This window comes from Aythya ferina, assembly GCF_964211825.1.
Source record: "Aythya ferina genome assembly, chromosome: 5".
Lineage (NCBI taxonomy): Eukaryota > Metazoa > Chordata > Aves > Anseriformes > Anatidae > Aythya > Aythya ferina.
In genome coordinates, this window is record NC_140301.1 from 52863976 (window position 1) to 52879940 (window position 15965).

The window sequence follows — 15965 nt, forward strand, 5'->3', positions numbered from 1 at the left end:
TTTGGGCAGAACTGCATGCAGATCCAAGCTAGCTGCTTCCACAGTACAGGGCAGATTCTCATTTTGGTGTCCCAGTAAGGGAAGCTGGTGTGTGCCTGCCCTGCCCATAGACACACCCTGGAAAAGAGTAGGGTAAGCATGACAGAGTGGCAACTGTCTCCTCCTGACACACTAAAAATACTATTTAAGCGGGCTTGCACTCAAGTAGTAGGACTTTAGAGGGACACAGCAGAGTTCATACAGCTTCCTCACACCCCTCCATCATAATATCAGCACACTTATTATTCTAATTATGTCAGTGGCCTCTGAAAGCCTGGCATCATTTATGCAAAGCAGGGATTGGATAAAATCTGAATTATGAAAATCATCTTAAAAAAATGTACAGTACTTGCATACAGAAAAGCTGACATTTCAATAACTGACTGGAATTTATTACAGTTTCAGCAGGCAAGTATTCAGAAGCTTTAAAGATTTGGTGCAAAGACTTTGTCCTTACATTGAGGAGCCTATGGTTTAATTTTAGAGCAATATTTTGTGCAAGGACAGCAAGAAGTACAGTACACAAGGAAGAATTACTACTTACATAAATAACTTTATTCACATATAATTACTTAAAATTTTATAGTAGGCTCAGTTTCTTTTCAAGGCATTCATTAATTATTAAATAACATTTTTAACTAAGCAATTTCTTCTGTCCTAGGTCGTAGACTTCAGTAATATGAAGAAAGTATGTTGAATCATACATAGCTTTTAAGCCTATAGTAATGTGAAGAAATTATGTTAGTGCATACATTAATAAGCTGACAGGAAAATAAAAGCTGTAACATTATTTCCTATATAACCATATGGAAGTGCTTTTTCAGAGTTAAAAGCACTCTGCTGACTAGAAGAAATAAAAGATTTGTGTACTTTCCTATTAGGATCTGGTCTTTTGCTGCTTCTGAAGTATGCATACTAACTTAGCTGCAGTTATTTTTACGATTTTCTTGGTTTTTTTGCTTTTTAAACAAGTAACCCCTTATTAATATTTTAACAAAACCCGAAGCTGTCACTTCTGTTTCCGTTATAGAAACACTTAATTAGGCCATTCATGTTTCAGGTGTATGGCCTGAAGGTTCAGATGGAACAGATATCAACGCTGTTTGTCGATCACACGGGAGAAAACTGCTCTCAACAGGGGATGATTTTGGCAAAGTACATCTCTTCTCATATCCCTGTTCACAGTTTAGGGTAAGGCATTTCAAAAAAATTCAGTCTTGTATCCTGCACAAATGCATAAAATGGTGTTTTCCTATTTACAAAAGAAAAAAAAAAAAAGTGGGAATGTATGTATGCCTAAGGGATTTACTTAAGTTTGATTGAGACTACAATTAAATTTTAATTTAATATTAAAATATTTTGAGAGTAATGTGATGCCTTGGTTTCACTGTAGTCTGAATGTTATGTTGTAATGGTATGTTTTTATGACACTTCATCTTCTCACTAATATGGTGTTTTCTAGGCTCCAAGCCACGTGTACGGTGGACATAGTAGTCATGTAACTAATGTAGATTTTCTCTGTGAAGACACCCATCTCATCTCCACGGGCGGAAAAGACACAAGTATTATGCAGTGGCGAGTCATTTAGAGGAAACGTCAGTATGAACATACACAATTGAGTCGACCATGCACAGAACTTATGTATAAACTGTATATTTAAAACTTAACAGTATGTTTGCAGTTTAGCCTGGTCACTGTGATTTTTGTTTAAAAAAATTCTTACAAACCTCAGGAAAATTAAGCCCTGTGCTGGTTACTTTACTCAGTTTAGTGATTTTTTCATTGTGTCACACCTTAAGAATGATTGTTTTCTCTTTTGTTGTACAATATACAATGCAGTACAAGTTTAATATAAAAATGTGGCTTGACAGTTTGCAATACAGTGGTATCAGCGGAATGTGACTATCTTAAATGTTTTCTATAAACACTGCTAAAGTGGTCACAAAAATGCCTTTCAAAGACTGTATATATGTGCTTAATTGTTTCACTATCTACACTTTGTACTGTATATCTACTTATTTAGAAAAACCTATGGCATTGTTGAGGTACTGAATTATTTCTGATGGAGGACGACGAATTAATGCAGAAGGTATAAATGAAGATGTAAGATGCAAAATTAGTCTTCTAGATCTGCAAATGTGAATGCTGGTAAATTTGCATTCTCTTAGGAGTGTAGCACACTTTAGATATCACCTGTGAGGAGTTATATGCCCTTTCAGATGAGTGAAGCAGCAGGTTATGCCCCAGTTTGACCTGGCTATCTCAGCAGGGTTTACAGATGGCTATGTGGTTCAGGTATTCCAGATGAGTTTAAATTAAAAATCTTTTTACTTGTATATGAACAATTTCTTTTTGAAAATGAAACAAAAAAGCTTGGCCACATCCCCATTATTGGTTGATATATTTAACTAATATGTATATTAATCAGCATGATGCTATATTGTACATGTATAAGATTTTAGCAGTTCATAACAAATGGTAAGGCAACCCAGCTTTACTTTTTTATGCTTATGGATATTGTATATTTGTATTTTAAGACCAAGTAGACCAAGTCTAAAGATATCTTTTTAAGTGTACCATAAACCTGCAGAGGGTGAAGGAAGTCTTGGAAGCCTACATGAGATATTAATGTGTAACTTCTGCCCCCTGTGTTTTGTGCATGGATGGATATTTATAGTATGAAATAAGACTGTGTTTTGCAATGAAGTAATAGTGGAGGTGGTATAAAATGGTTCAGAAGGCCTTACCAATGGTGATTGTGACACAGATTGAAATGTATTGTTTACTTTGAGGAATGTATCTGAAAAATTTTAAAAAGAGAGGAGTCCTAAGTGGACTTGAAAAAGATAATATTAAAAGTTTGCTTGTAATGGACGGTAAACGTTAATTCTCTGAACTCTAAAGCACTGGTTGTTTAGAGTGATTTAAGTGAAATGGAATCAATAAATTTTGAAACTTTTTTATTACATCTCCAACCTCCTACACTGGCAGTGCAGGACACCAATAAACATGTATTAAAGCAAATTTTCTGTATTCTTCCTGTATTCTTCCTGTGTAGTAAAATATCTTTGCTTTAACACTAAATACTTAGAAGAATAGACAAGCTTTTACTTAATGTCACAAGTTTGTGAATTGTAGATTAGAATAGCTGTTGAAAATATTTAGGAATAAAATCTAAATTTTGAGGTACGTAATTTCATGTGCTAGCATGACTGAGAATGTAAACCTTAATTCACACATGGAGAGTGAAGCTCTGGCTTCACAGAAGGGAAGAAGTACATACTGCGTGCATTCACCTACAGATTTTTTTGGTCTGCCTCCAAGTAAATGTCATTTATTTCTGAGTACTTGACAGGTAGAGCAATGTCATTCCACTGGACAGGGTTATGTCTGTGGCAAGAGCTCCTAGCACTTCTCTGTGTTAGGAACTTGTCATCAGGTAAGACTGAAGTTGTGGTTTCAGAGTCATTGTAGGCTGTTGTTACCTAGCATTGTCACTGAAGGATGAGGTCTTACCCCCAGCTGCTTATTCCCATCCCGTGCAGCTGTACAGCAGTTGGTGAAGCTGTAGAGCGAACCCAGCTGGGAAGGGGATGGACCTGGGAGGAGGTGAGGGGAAGTCAAGCAAGCAAACAGCTACTACTGCAAAACAGAAAACACTTCTCAGTTGCCTCCTCAGGTTTAGCTGTGCAGCTGTATGAATGCTTCTACTGAGGTAGAAGAAGCCGCGATGTGAAGAGGGAAGTAAATGGATGGAGGAGCAGTGGAACAACTTCTGGTGGTAACGTCAGTCTCCCTCTGCTTGAAGTACGTGGAACTAAGGCATAGAATTTACTCACTTCCTAATGTTAAATCGATGAGGTCATAATACTCAAATGATGGGTTGTGATCTTGTTTAGATAGTTTGTCATAATACTTCATGCTTATTATTATTTTTTGGGGGGTTTTGCATATGAAGTCCTTTCAGGTTTTCTGCTTTCAGAATTGCAGATGATTAGTCAGTACTTATGACAGAGAAAACGAGCTACAAATTGGGTTGGCTCACTCCTGGTTCATCCTTCTCCTGCTGTGCTAGTCTTGGGTGGTAATGTATTTGTGATCCTCTTCTTCGCTTTATGTCATTATTCCTTAGAAGAAATAGATGAGGAATCCTGCAAGTTCATCCCTAGGGCTACTGATCAAAGGGGATTTTCAACAGTCCCATCCCATATGAGTTCCTGCTGCTCCTCTGTTTCTAACTTTTGCTGTTAAATGTCTTTGTTCTCTGTGAAAGCAAGACAAGTGTATTAGCAGAACTGGCAAACGGTGGGTAACTTCCGTTTCATGGCTGTTGAAGTTATTTGTCTTTCATTATCTGGGAAATTCTACACAATTCAACCATTGTTGTGTATAATCTCCAACTCTCCTGTTCTACCCTTGTTCCTCTGTTCTTGCATGTTTTCTCAGGAGTGCCTTCCTTTTTTTTTTTTTTTTTTTTTTTTTTTTTTTTTTTAATTTAAAAATAATAGGAGGAAAATAATGAAAATGGGAAAGAAAAAAAAAAAAGGTAGTTTATTCCTGGACTTCATATATTTCAATCTCAGCAGCAGCCAGGAGTCTTGTACCTGCATTCCTCCACCTGGTGCTGTTTCTGCAGCAGTTGTCTTTTCCTGCCTTTCCATGTAGCTTAAAGATAGTTCTCAAGTCTGGCTGGAGATAGGGCTGGGCTTCTCATCCTTCCATACCTCTGATCTTGGCTGCAGCAGGTGTAGTGTTGCTCAAAGAAGCAACTCATCTCTAGTCTCACTCATACTGCAGTCACCTATTGAGCATTCTCCTAGTCCCTTTCAGCTTTCTTTGGTTTCAGTTCCTGTGTTTTGCTTCTCTTCCTCTCACTTCTGGCATTGCTCTTCTGTGACTTTGGCTTGCAGGAGCCTATCCAGCTTTGCCCTTGCCTGCAGGTTTTGCTGTCTGTGACTGCTTACAAAACCAGTGGCCCTGACTAACTCTACTCATCTGGGGGCTGAATTCCTGGTTTCCTACAGTATCCTTATCTATGCTGCTGCTTTGGCTCCAGCGCATCAATATCAGTGTCTTTACATCTGCTTTTAGCCCCGTCTGCTCTGCCCTCCTTCCTTGCTTCTCCTAGGGTATCTGGATGATCAGTACTATCTCATCATTTCTTGGTTGCTCTGTTCATCTGTGTGCATCCCCATAACATATATCACAAGCTTAGACTATAAAATATTTTTTCGGTTAGTGATTTTTTTTTCAGGACAAGTATGACTGCTACACTTGTCCAAAATGAGATCAGATATCAGATATCATTTGAGTGTGCAGGTGTTCAAAATGATTGGCTGCTGGAGCCGATATCATCTATTCCCCTGGTTTAAATTATTCAGAAAGCAATACATATGCTTTTTAAAATGCTTCCCCCCCTCCCCCCCCTTTTATGCGCTTATAAAACAAGCATAGAATCAATCTGTTTTTTAGCATCATCACCCATTTTCAAGTAGTGTTTTTTCATGATTTTATTTACCTCTCCTGCCTGTTTTCATATATTTACTCCTAAAGGCCCCATTTATATTATAGCTAAACTACAGCATCGTTCATCTTAATTATATGTTTTATTTGAATTACTACTTGCAAATTGATTATTTATATTAGTGGTAGGGCTGAGTTTTGACAGGTTGTTAAAACCTAACAGGTAATAACAATTTGCAGCAGGTGAGCTCTGTAAAAATCAGCCACTGTATTTAAAAATAATAAATGAATATAAAAGGAAAAATAATATTTTGATGCAAGTGAATTTATATATAAAAAAATCAAATGATAAAAATTCTTTTATGAAAATTTTTTTATAAAATTGATTTTTTACCATTTTAATTAATACAAGGTCATATTTCATATGTGAAAAGCTTGGATGAATTTTTTTTCTTCACAAAAAATAATTTTAGAAAATATTATTTGCCCTTAAAATGATTAATTTATTAATGTGATGAGTTTGTAAGTGGAAGACGCTTTTTTGCAAAGGTTGGTAGTTCTCATTTCTTCATGTTCTGTTCCGAGAAGCAGGAGGTCTTTCTGCTGTGTTTTCTCCTACATCCCTGGGACTGTTGACAAATCACTCGACTGCATCCTCACAAATTCTACAGATGGCAGGGAAAATGTCACTTTAATTACTAGTGAAAAGAACAGACTTGTGAGAAACCTAAATAGAAATCTTTTCCTTCCATTACTGGCCTGGATTCATAGCCGTGCTGGAGCTGTCTCCTTACTTCCATGCTGCTCTTGCGCTGCAGCAGGCTGCCCTGCAGACGAGATGCCCCAGGCCTGATTGCTGCATAGCCCAAAAGGTGGGAGATAAGGAACCGGTTCCTGAGGTAAGGACAGAATTGAACCAGGGTCTGTCTGCTTCCGGATGAATGCGGCTGGCTGCGGGATGAGTGAGTGCATTAGCGGTTCATGTTCTTATTGAGACAGATTTATGTTTCTCCTTAGTCAGACAGTTCTGCTGCAATTTCATTTTTTCTAATGGAACAACTTTGGCCCCTGAATTCATTAGACAAACCTAGAAGTTGATCATTTACACTGATGTATTGAGGGCAGCTTGCAGAAAGCTCCAACCCAGCACTAAATTTGGTAGACCTCTCCTCATTTGCACCAGTGGTGGCTCGCTTATGAAAGCCACTTGGGGGACCTTTGTCAATCAAGGCTGCTTCTCAGCACTGGGGGTTCTCCGTGCTTTCCTGCCACAGGTGGAAGTGTAAGCAGGAATCTCCTCTTGACAGAGCACCGTGGCACTGTTTGTGTCACTGCGACTGTAGGCGCTTCCTTTGGATGTTGTATTTTGTCTGTGTGCTTATTAAAGTTTGCTGTCTCCATGAAAAGTGGTTTCTCCTCACCAGTTCCACAGCCTTACTTTAACACAGGTTTGTTTTACCACCTTTTGGCTCTCCACAAGCTACATTAAATTAATTTTGACATATATTCCTAGTCAAATACTGCACCTTAAAGTCTCTCTTTTCAGCTTTCGTCAAGGTGCTGAGGTTATAACCACGAGGATGGCTGCTTGTTTTCTGGGTGCCTGTGCAAGTGAGTGGGTTTTTAGCAGAAGCTTCTAAGAGATGAACAGCTGTAAAACCTGACCTGTGGAATTACCTAAAATAAACATTTAGCCAGAGGGAGGAAAATTCAGCTGCTCTGTGATGGCTGGTTATCAGCACTGCATGTGCTAAGTTTGCTCTGGATTCCAGACTGCAGGGTAAAGAAATCTCCTTCAGGCTGTTCAGTCACCATGGCTAGAAAGCAAAAATTAACAGGCTGGATCAGTTTTGCAGCCACGTTAGATTATTGTAATTTGTCACTGCCTCACGTTGCCCTTGCACTGCTGAGACACGTTAAAGAGGGAACTGTCTGCTTGAGGCAGCCTGGGGAGAACACTTTTCTCTGCAAAATCAATTGCCTTGGCTGTTCATTCTGGATTCAGTTTCTCATTAAGATAAATGTCAACATTTCAGGGCTCCTTCCTTCCTGCCCAGCTTCTCCTTTTCAGCAACTTCCATTGACATCACAATCCCGAATTTATGACATCAGTGTGTAACCACAGGGCAGGGGGCTATGCCAGAGGTTCAAGTGCTTTGGCCTCATTACAGCACCTAAAAAGAGCAGAAGCTGAGCTCTGAGAGTCTCTGTCTAGGGTTGGAACAGTTGGAGAGCAAGCTGACAGGAGGCTCAGTTTAAGTGAAAAGCCCTCTGGCATTTCCCGTATGCGCAGCTCCCGTTCAGCAGAAAATCTGGCCACACACAGTTCAGCAGCCTGTAGAGTCCTGATCATTGCTGGCTTCACGAGCACGGCATCACCTCCGTGCCGAGGTCTTTTGGACTGGATTTGGGTGAGAACACCGCCGCTTTTGTTACCCCTCAATGAGAAGCCTGGCCTGCACCTAAAATGTTCAAGCCCAAATGCTCTTAACTTTCCAAGAATGGGACTGATGGGATTTTAATAATGATAGAACAACAGAATGAAACAGCTGCTGGCCAGGCTCAGCATTGCTGCTTCTGCAAGAGATGCAGCTTGTCCTCTGAGGGCGTGGAAGATGCCATATCAAAACACAAGCTTTGGGAATGCTCTACAGGGACTAAGCTGTAAGCCCTAGCTAGGACCAGAGGTCGTATTTCTTCACTGTAGATAAAGTTAGTTGTTAGAAGCAAAACTGGAATTGCCAGGGTTGTTTACATTTCCCATGCCTGCCCTTCTGCCCTCAGCCTGGAATGAAAACATCTCTGGAAGCGTGGAGGTTGGACCCCTGTTCTCTCGGTACCGCAGGACGGTGCGTGGTCTTTGGAGACACTCCTAATGGTTTGGCCTTTACACCCCGAGTGCCTGTGTGCACTTGGGTTACTGCTATCTGTGCTTTCAGCTCTGTGTCAAAGCTCCAAGGGAAGCTGACTGGTGGCCTTGAGCAGATAACACCAGAGCAGATCCCCAGGGTCTCCATGCATAGCTGAGCTCCTTCCAGCTTCCTGGAAGGCTGCAGCTTCCTGCATGAGCCTTTTTTGTGACTGTAAACCATGCTCTCCTGAGGCTGAACTGGAAAAATAACAGTGCTGGAGGGCTCCTCCCTTTCCGAGAGCATGTAATGGCCTGAGGACCATCCTGCACCGAGGTCTCGAGAGTGTGTTTGGACCTGTCCTCATCTCCCGTCTTCACTGGAGGAAATATAATGCAAACAAAAATCGAAGTACATCGTCAGTGTATTTGTTCTTGCCCGCTCTCTGCCTTTTCTTATGCTACCCTCCTTGTCTTCTTCCCCTTCTTTGTGCTTTCCTCTCTTCATTTCTGCCCTTTTCACCTAGTTCTCTCTCCCTTTCTTGTTCAAAAAACCCTAAACTTCTGTATTTCCCTCATTTTCATTTAGTCTTTATTCTCTTGTTCCCTTTAGTTCCTGCCAGACCTTTCTGCCATTTCGTCTCGTTGTTCCAGTCTCTTTTCATCCCATCTCCTTTCACCCCAAGCCTGGATGAAGTCTTGCTGAAGAAACGCCATTGTCCAGGACTCTCCTGTTGCTGCCCTGCTGCAGCTTTTGATGCCTTCCTGCATCACGGCCTCTGTCTGCTCCTTCAGCAGTCAGCTCTGCACCAGGGGAGCCTTTTTGGGCTGAATTTGGTAATTACACTCCCTCTGCCCCAGCAAGGCAGCCCAACTGGATCCCAGCTTCAGCAAAGTTACCAGTCACCTTGCCATCTGTGTAGACATTTTTTAGAGTTAAATTCACGTGGGTGTTTCTGGGCATTGTGTGTCTTCCTTGCACTGATCTAGGATTTTAGTTGGTCTGTTGAATTCCTCTGAAAGGTAATTTCCACGAGGCTAAAAAGAAAGAAAACTGATTTGGAAACTTGTTTTCCCTGAAAAGAGCTATTTTTTTTTCTTTTTTTTTTTTTTTTTTGGTGGCCAATCAGGCAGGAAAGCCTGAGGCTTTGAAGAGAAAACTCTGAGGTAGACAAATTCAGTGGGAAAGAAACTCACCACAAGGCCCTGGCTGTGCTGGTGGGTGGTTGGCTCACAGAAAAACAGCTCGGTGACCTTGAGCTCCTGATACGAAGATATTTACAGAGAATATTGCCCTGGGCTGTATGTCTGTTAAAGGAGGGCCTCCTCCTCCTCCTCCCACCCTAAGGTGAAGCCTTTGAAGCACCAACCAGCAGACCCCCGGGGCAGTTGTTGCAGCAGGGCCCGGAGGGCGCAGATCCATCAGGATTTGCCCTGCAGGAGGTTTCTGCCATGAAAAACAAGTCCTGAAGGGCCGCATGTTTTCTTCTGCAGCTCTTGGAGGGCTGTGCGGGAGGCTGTGCTACGGGGAGAGCTGCAGGGGAAAGCAGGGAAGGTGACACCACCGGGATGTAGGTACACCCCGATGGGCCAGGTACACCCTGGGCAAAGAGGTGAATCAGCCAGTCTGCAGGCTGAGGTTACCTGCATTTTCATACGGATAAACTGACCTAAGTCTCTTAGGAGACAGAGATCTGTGATAGCAATGTAGTGTAAGATTTGTCCTGGCAAAACACGGTTTAATCATTTCTTTCAGACAACAAAGTGATCAGGCGGGCAGGTCAAACACCAGCCCCGGGAATGCTGGTGCAAAAGCCACATGGATTCTGATAAAACAGATTTCTAACACTGATCTCCTATTTCTGTCTGTCAGGAGCCAGTAAGATCAGCACATGTAACACTGCATGTGATTTCTTCTCTTTTTCTCTCTTGCTTCCTAATATGAGAATTAATGAAGTGACCGATGTCATCATCGACCAGTAACCTCTGCATTTCTACACCAGTTCTCAAACCACCCCTTGGGCAATCAAGGCTCCCAGCCCTTTCAGAGGGCAGTCACTGCACACGTTAATAGCCCCTGAAGTTCTGCAGCTTACCCGCAGCTCTTCCCACACAGCCCCAACGGGTGCAAACCAAGCCTTTCCCTAGCCAGTTGCTTGCAGTCCCTGCTGCGCGTGGCTGGACGTGTCAGTGGCATGTGTTGCTCATAGTGTCGTCTGTTTGTGAACTGACCGAGGCCCTCTGCAACATCAGGTGCCCCTCACACTGTGAAGTGGACATGCCCAGATAGTCTTTGTGAGAGATGCTTGTGCCTACTCCAGTTTTGTATCTCAGCCATGGCATGGTTTACATATGTGTCTTTGCCTGTTTGATTTGTGACTGTTATAAACCTAGCTTAACAAAATTACATTAAAAATAATTATGAATGTGCACACATATGGATTTACTCTTTAATGATGATTTAAGTTCTAGTGCAATCACCGTGCAACTTTCTAGTCTGATAAGCATCCTCCTTGCCTTATGCTGTCCCCCATATGCTGCATGAGCTGGTCAGTGACCCACACTCTAAAGGATTAGTCAGATGATAGAAATAAGAAAATAGCCTTTATTTTTGCTCATTAGTTCCTCATAAGCTTGCTACCTTTAGCAACCCCAACACAAATTATATGGAAGAGTTTCTACAAGCCGCTGTCAGTCGGTGGAGGCTGCATATCAGATCAGTGGTCTGACACGATTTTTAATTTATACAAGCTACGTATATTGTTCCTGTTAGGAAATTTAGGATAATTGCTTGTAAGAAGTGACTGTTAGCTTTGGTTTCAACCAAATGAGGAGACTCCTTAGTAATAAGGGGAGCTCCTCTGGGAGAGCCCTTCTCTGTCAGAAGTGAGCGTATGCTGACTGATGGGGAACTGGGGAAGGGGACGGCACAGGCTGGGCTCTGTGCTAACGAGGCACAGGAGGAGGGAGCAGTTCCCTGCCCCTGACTCTGTCCCTAATTAGTTTTTGAACATTTTAATGACCATTGAAAGTAGCAGTTACAGATATGCATTAGCTACCAAGAAAGAAGCAAGGCTCTGAATGAAAGGCATGGGGACTACTGCTGCTGGGTTCCTGCTGCTGTTGTCTGTTGTTGTTGTAGTGTATTTTCGTTTGGAAGTGGAGCTGCAGCAGGTGGGTCTCAGGGTGTGATCAAAGCAGCGTTAACTGGGACATGGACACGCTGGGGGGTGGCAGGGATCACCTCAGTTCCAGACAAGCATACACCTGTGGTACCTGCCTGGCTCTGAGACTACATGGGTGTGGGATTTGCTGGTTGTCTGATTCAATGCCCGGTTTGGGTGACACAGAACTGGCAGAGACCTGTGGGCTCTGCAACCACAGATGTCCAGCGTGAAGGGCCTTTGTTCCCTGGGGAACTGCTGGTGAAGTTACGGTGACCTGTGTATGGCACACCTGAGGAACGATGGAGCATTTGCTCAGGTCAGGCCCCTGAGGAAACCCAAACGGTGCCACATCCACCACCGCCCCTTCCAGGTGGGCAGAAAGGGGCCAAGAGATGTGGGGAGGGTCGGGAGGGGACCCAAACCCCGGTGTTCCCTTACAGAAACCGTTCCCATTTGGGGACGGGGGGCACCCCGGGGTGTGTCGGGGTGTGTATGGGATCACCCCGGGGTGTGTCGAGCCGCTGGAGGGCGACAAGAAGGAGCCGGGGGGGGCACACGGGGGGGACCCCGGGCCGGGTCCACCCGCGGAGGCTGCGCGGGGCGGGGCGGCTCCACCGCGCGTGGGTGCGGAGCGGAGCGGGGCGGGAGGCGGCGGCGCCGCTTTGTCCTGCCCACACGGCCCCCCCCGCGCTCACACCCACACCCGCTCACACCCACAGACACAGACACACACACACACACACACCCGCTCACACACACGCAGCGCAGCCGGCAGGGAGCCGGCAACATGGCCGGGCCGGCGGAGGGGCCGCCCGCTGCCGCCGCCTCCGAGCTGCCCGGGTAAGGGGCGAGTGGGGCGGCCCCCAAAGCCCCAGCCCCAAACCCGGACCTCTCCCCGCCCCGTTACGGCCCCCGCCGCCTCCGGGAAGATGAGGTGAGTGTGTGCGGGGACACGCGGGTCCTCCCGTGCCGGTGTCACGCCGTGTGTGTGTGTGTGGGGTAAGATGGATGGTGCGGGTGGGTGGTGACAGCGGTGGTGTGGCTTGGGGCTGCCGCTGCCTGGAGCCGCCCGGCGGGTACAAAGGCTGCGAGCAGGAGGAGGGGAGCGGGGGGGTCCCGGCTTCGGGAGCTGCAGCTCCCCGGGGGGGTCCTGAGCCCCTGGCATAGCCCCCGGGGGCGAGGCGTGCGGCCAGCCCCTCTTTCTGCTCCCCCCTCTGGGCAGCAGCCTCCCTGCCCGCAGGTTTCCCCGTCCCCAGGCCGGCTCGCCCCTAATAGAAAAGGGTGCCCGCTGCAAGGAAGGCGCTGCTTGTTTTGGTTCGTCCTCCCCCAGACCCGGCTCTTTGCTCCTCAGTCCAGGAGCTGACTCGAGCTGTCAGTATCTCGGAGCAACGCAGCCTCTGATTCAGCTAGCGCCGGTGGCTCTTTCCACCGAGCTAAGGTAAAACCGCTTCGGGAAACGTTAAAAATGGGAAGAGCAGCCGCCTTTCTGCGGTGCATAATCCCCAAATTGCAAGGTTTGCGTTGCTCCTGGAAGTACAGCTGAATGCATTTACGGCCCCGTTTACCCCCAGCGCTACCACGTGTGCCAAAGGCTCGGAGGTGCATCCGTGTAGGTGTTTGTCTTGCCGTCAGTTTCCTTCACTTGCTTTAAATGTTGTCAATGGGGAGGGCTGGAAGGCACACAGGTGGGCAGTGCCATGCGACCGGTGTCCTGCACCTCTCCGGTCTGCACACAAGAAGCACATCACCCTCTGTCTCACCTGGTCTGCTCACGGGGGTGCCCAGAGACCATCAAACGCAGCTCGTGGCAGCCAAATTTCCCCTCGTTCCCTTCCCTCCATCAGCGGAGCTGCTCCCCAGGCCTTGGACTGTTTGCCCTGCAGGTGACTGGTGAGCACACCTCGTGCCCCAAGCCAGCACCATGGGGTTGGCTGGAAGCGGGTACAGTTGTGAGGCTGCCCTGCTGAGGGTACCCCGCTCCGCGTGAGCACACGCTGTTTGTGGCTGTGCTTTTTGGTGGGAGAGGTAGCAGGAAATTAGGAGACCCAAAGACAGACCATGAAATAATAATCCCCATCAGAAGAGATGAGAGCCATGGGGCATTCTGGAAAGAAAAAGCAGCTTGCCCCCAGGAAGGGCTTTGGGACTTCCACGTTTCCTCATGTCTGATGGTTATGGACGGACTGACAGTCAGAAGGGATGCTCCTCTAGGCCGGGCCCCTTGTGCTGGGCTGTGCCCGTTTGTGCAGCACCTGAAGTTGGGCCACGTGCGCTGCGAGTGCTTCTTGGCGTAGCTGCTCCGTGTCTCGCCATGTGATGCTTGCAGTCTGCAAGTGTGTCACCCGTAAAGCAGTCCTGTCTCGCCACTACCACACCTCGATGTATGTGCTTGCTCTGTCTTTCTAAATGAGTTTCTGCTTCTAAAGGTTTCTGTCTCTGATTTTTTCCTTGCTTGTATAGTCTTTACTCTATGGGTACTACTAGCCAGTAAATATACATCTGCAAATCACCTAAAACCCTTTTCAGTGACAATTCCTGTTTAATAAATCTAGGCTATATAATTCCAAAGGGCCCTGGCAGGCTATAAAATCATTTAATAAAAACCTTCTTAAAACATTTGCTTAGCCACGTGTGTTTTATTTATATTGCATTTTGTGGTGAATAAATTGCGGTGCTGTTCTTTGCACAATTGCTATGTGGCAGTTATATGATGCTTGCCATTTTTAAGTAAAAATTTCCATTTGTATTTTGATAATTTCTTTATGTCTTAACTTCAAAAGCATAAAATGTGTGTAGTGGGTGTACTGCAGGCCTTAGTACTAAAACATATTATAATAGATGTTTTATCTGAAAAGTGGTTTATGATTCCGGGGTGGAAAATGCTAAAGTGCAGAGGTGTTATTACTTCTTAGTATATAAAAATATTGCTGTAGTACAATAAATATTGAGGTTATTCTTCTGCAGATATTCACTTATTCTTGCAGGTAACAGAATTGTCTCATATTTGGGATGAGACAATGTCTCTGAATATTACTGTAGATGAAAATAAGTTTAGTATGTTCTATCAACTTAAATGTAACCTTGCATTTGTTAGTCAGAAATGCAGTTTATAAGAGATCTGTGTTTCAGTGGTCTCTCACTAAAAGTAAAAAGCAGCAATAGCAGATTGTTTGTATGCTTGAAAAAAATATTCACAGAGTCTCTCTCTCAGCCATGCTGATAAGTTGGCTGTATGTTACAGTCCTGCATTCATAGCATAAACTTGGTTTAGTAGCAAAAACCATATATGCTTCGTTCTTTTTAAACCTTTTGTTTTGGACATAAACAAGCAAAGTCTTTACATTTGATCCAATAAACACAAAGTGTGGAGCATTTCACTTTATTCTATGTTTTCTGTTCATGAAGCAGTTCATGAGGTAATTCAAGAGGTTTGCCAAAGCATTTGATTTGCTTGGGGGCTAACTGGAGCTATAGGTATGCATCGTTAGTTACTGAGGTTTCTTTGTCTTCTTTACTCCTTTTTTCTGTTTCTCTCAGTAACAAATTAGAGAGAATGTGTTGTTTCCAAGTATAATGTCGCTGGAATTGGGGTTGCTGACCTTGATGGACTAGTGGCCCGTGTAGCCCAGTGCACTGTCCCCTGTAGGGAACTTGTAGCATCCCCTGAGATGGATAACAAACTCAAGTCGTCTATAAGGTCCCATTTAGCCCTGTCGCTGGTAATTGATTTCTGAGCTGGAGCAGTATGTTTGCAGCTTAGTTTGTTTAATTCTGTCAAACTCTGGAACTCGAGAAACCCTGTCCTGTCCTTTTCTGACTGCAGCTCTTTGCCTTGGCTTGGAGCCGTGCCATGGCCGAGCTGTCACACCGCCTTGCCTTGCCTTGCCTTGCATGAAGGTTGGTGGCCTTCAAGCCAAACCTGTGCTGCGCAATTCCACCTGTGTAATCCGTGAGAAAATGCCCAGCCCTGTGGCTGTCGTTTCACCAGCAAGATCCCAAGCGTGGATGCTACGCTGCAGGCAGAAAGTTGCTTTTGTAGCTCTGCTTAGGTCTTTGGAGGAGTGCTTTGGCTCTGGCTGTGGTCAGCTGTTTGTCAGCAGATGCTGTACTTCTGCTGAGGTGCAGCACGGAGGCTGTGGTTCTTCTGCAGCCAGATGATACCTACTGGCCTTCAACATGCCCTTGCTGTAAGGAGATGTGAGCGGGCAGGCCAGTTATGTCTCACTTATTCTCATTGTTACTCTGTATGCTTAAAAGATAAACTTTCCCGTCCTTAAAATGAGGCGCAGACTCTGGACATCTTTTTGTTCATTCCCTCTTTTTGGAAATCTTTTGTCTTCTGTTCCTGTAACGCTACAACCAAGGCTGAGCATAATTCTTGAAGTGAGGGTGTGCATGTCTGTAACTTAGTGTCGTGGTTTCGTGTGGCGTTTCACTCCTGTGCTTTT

At 44.7% G+C, this 15965-nt stretch overlaps 2 protein-coding genes across 8 annotated transcripts in view; both read left to right on the forward strand.

The window, feature by feature from the left end:
• EML1 (EMAP like 1) overlaps positions 1 to 3063 on the forward strand; it is a 121910-nt gene extending 118847 nt beyond the window's left edge. For all 7 annotated transcript variants that reach the window (XM_084520724.1, XM_084520727.1, XM_084520728.1 and 4 more), the window contains 2 exons: positions 1100 to 1230; positions 1502 to 3063. In XM_084520724.1, the coding sequence (XP_084376850.1) occupies positions 1100 to 1230; positions 1502 to 1627 (257 nt within the window). In that variant the 3' untranslated portion in view covers positions 1628 to 3063. The remainder of the gene's footprint in view (positions 1 to 1099; positions 1231 to 1501) is intronic.
• A 9096-nt stretch (positions 3064 to 12159) lies between these two features.
• The window catches only part of EVL (Enah/Vasp-like), a 140899-nt gene continuing 137093 nt past the window's right edge, over positions 12160 to 15965 (forward strand). Inside the window, exon 1 of the mRNA XM_084520741.1 lies at positions 12160 to 12451. Within this exon, the coding sequence (XP_084376867.1) occupies positions 12447 to 12451 (5 nt within the window). The 5' untranslated portion in view covers positions 12160 to 12446. The remainder of the gene's footprint in view (positions 12452 to 15965) is intronic.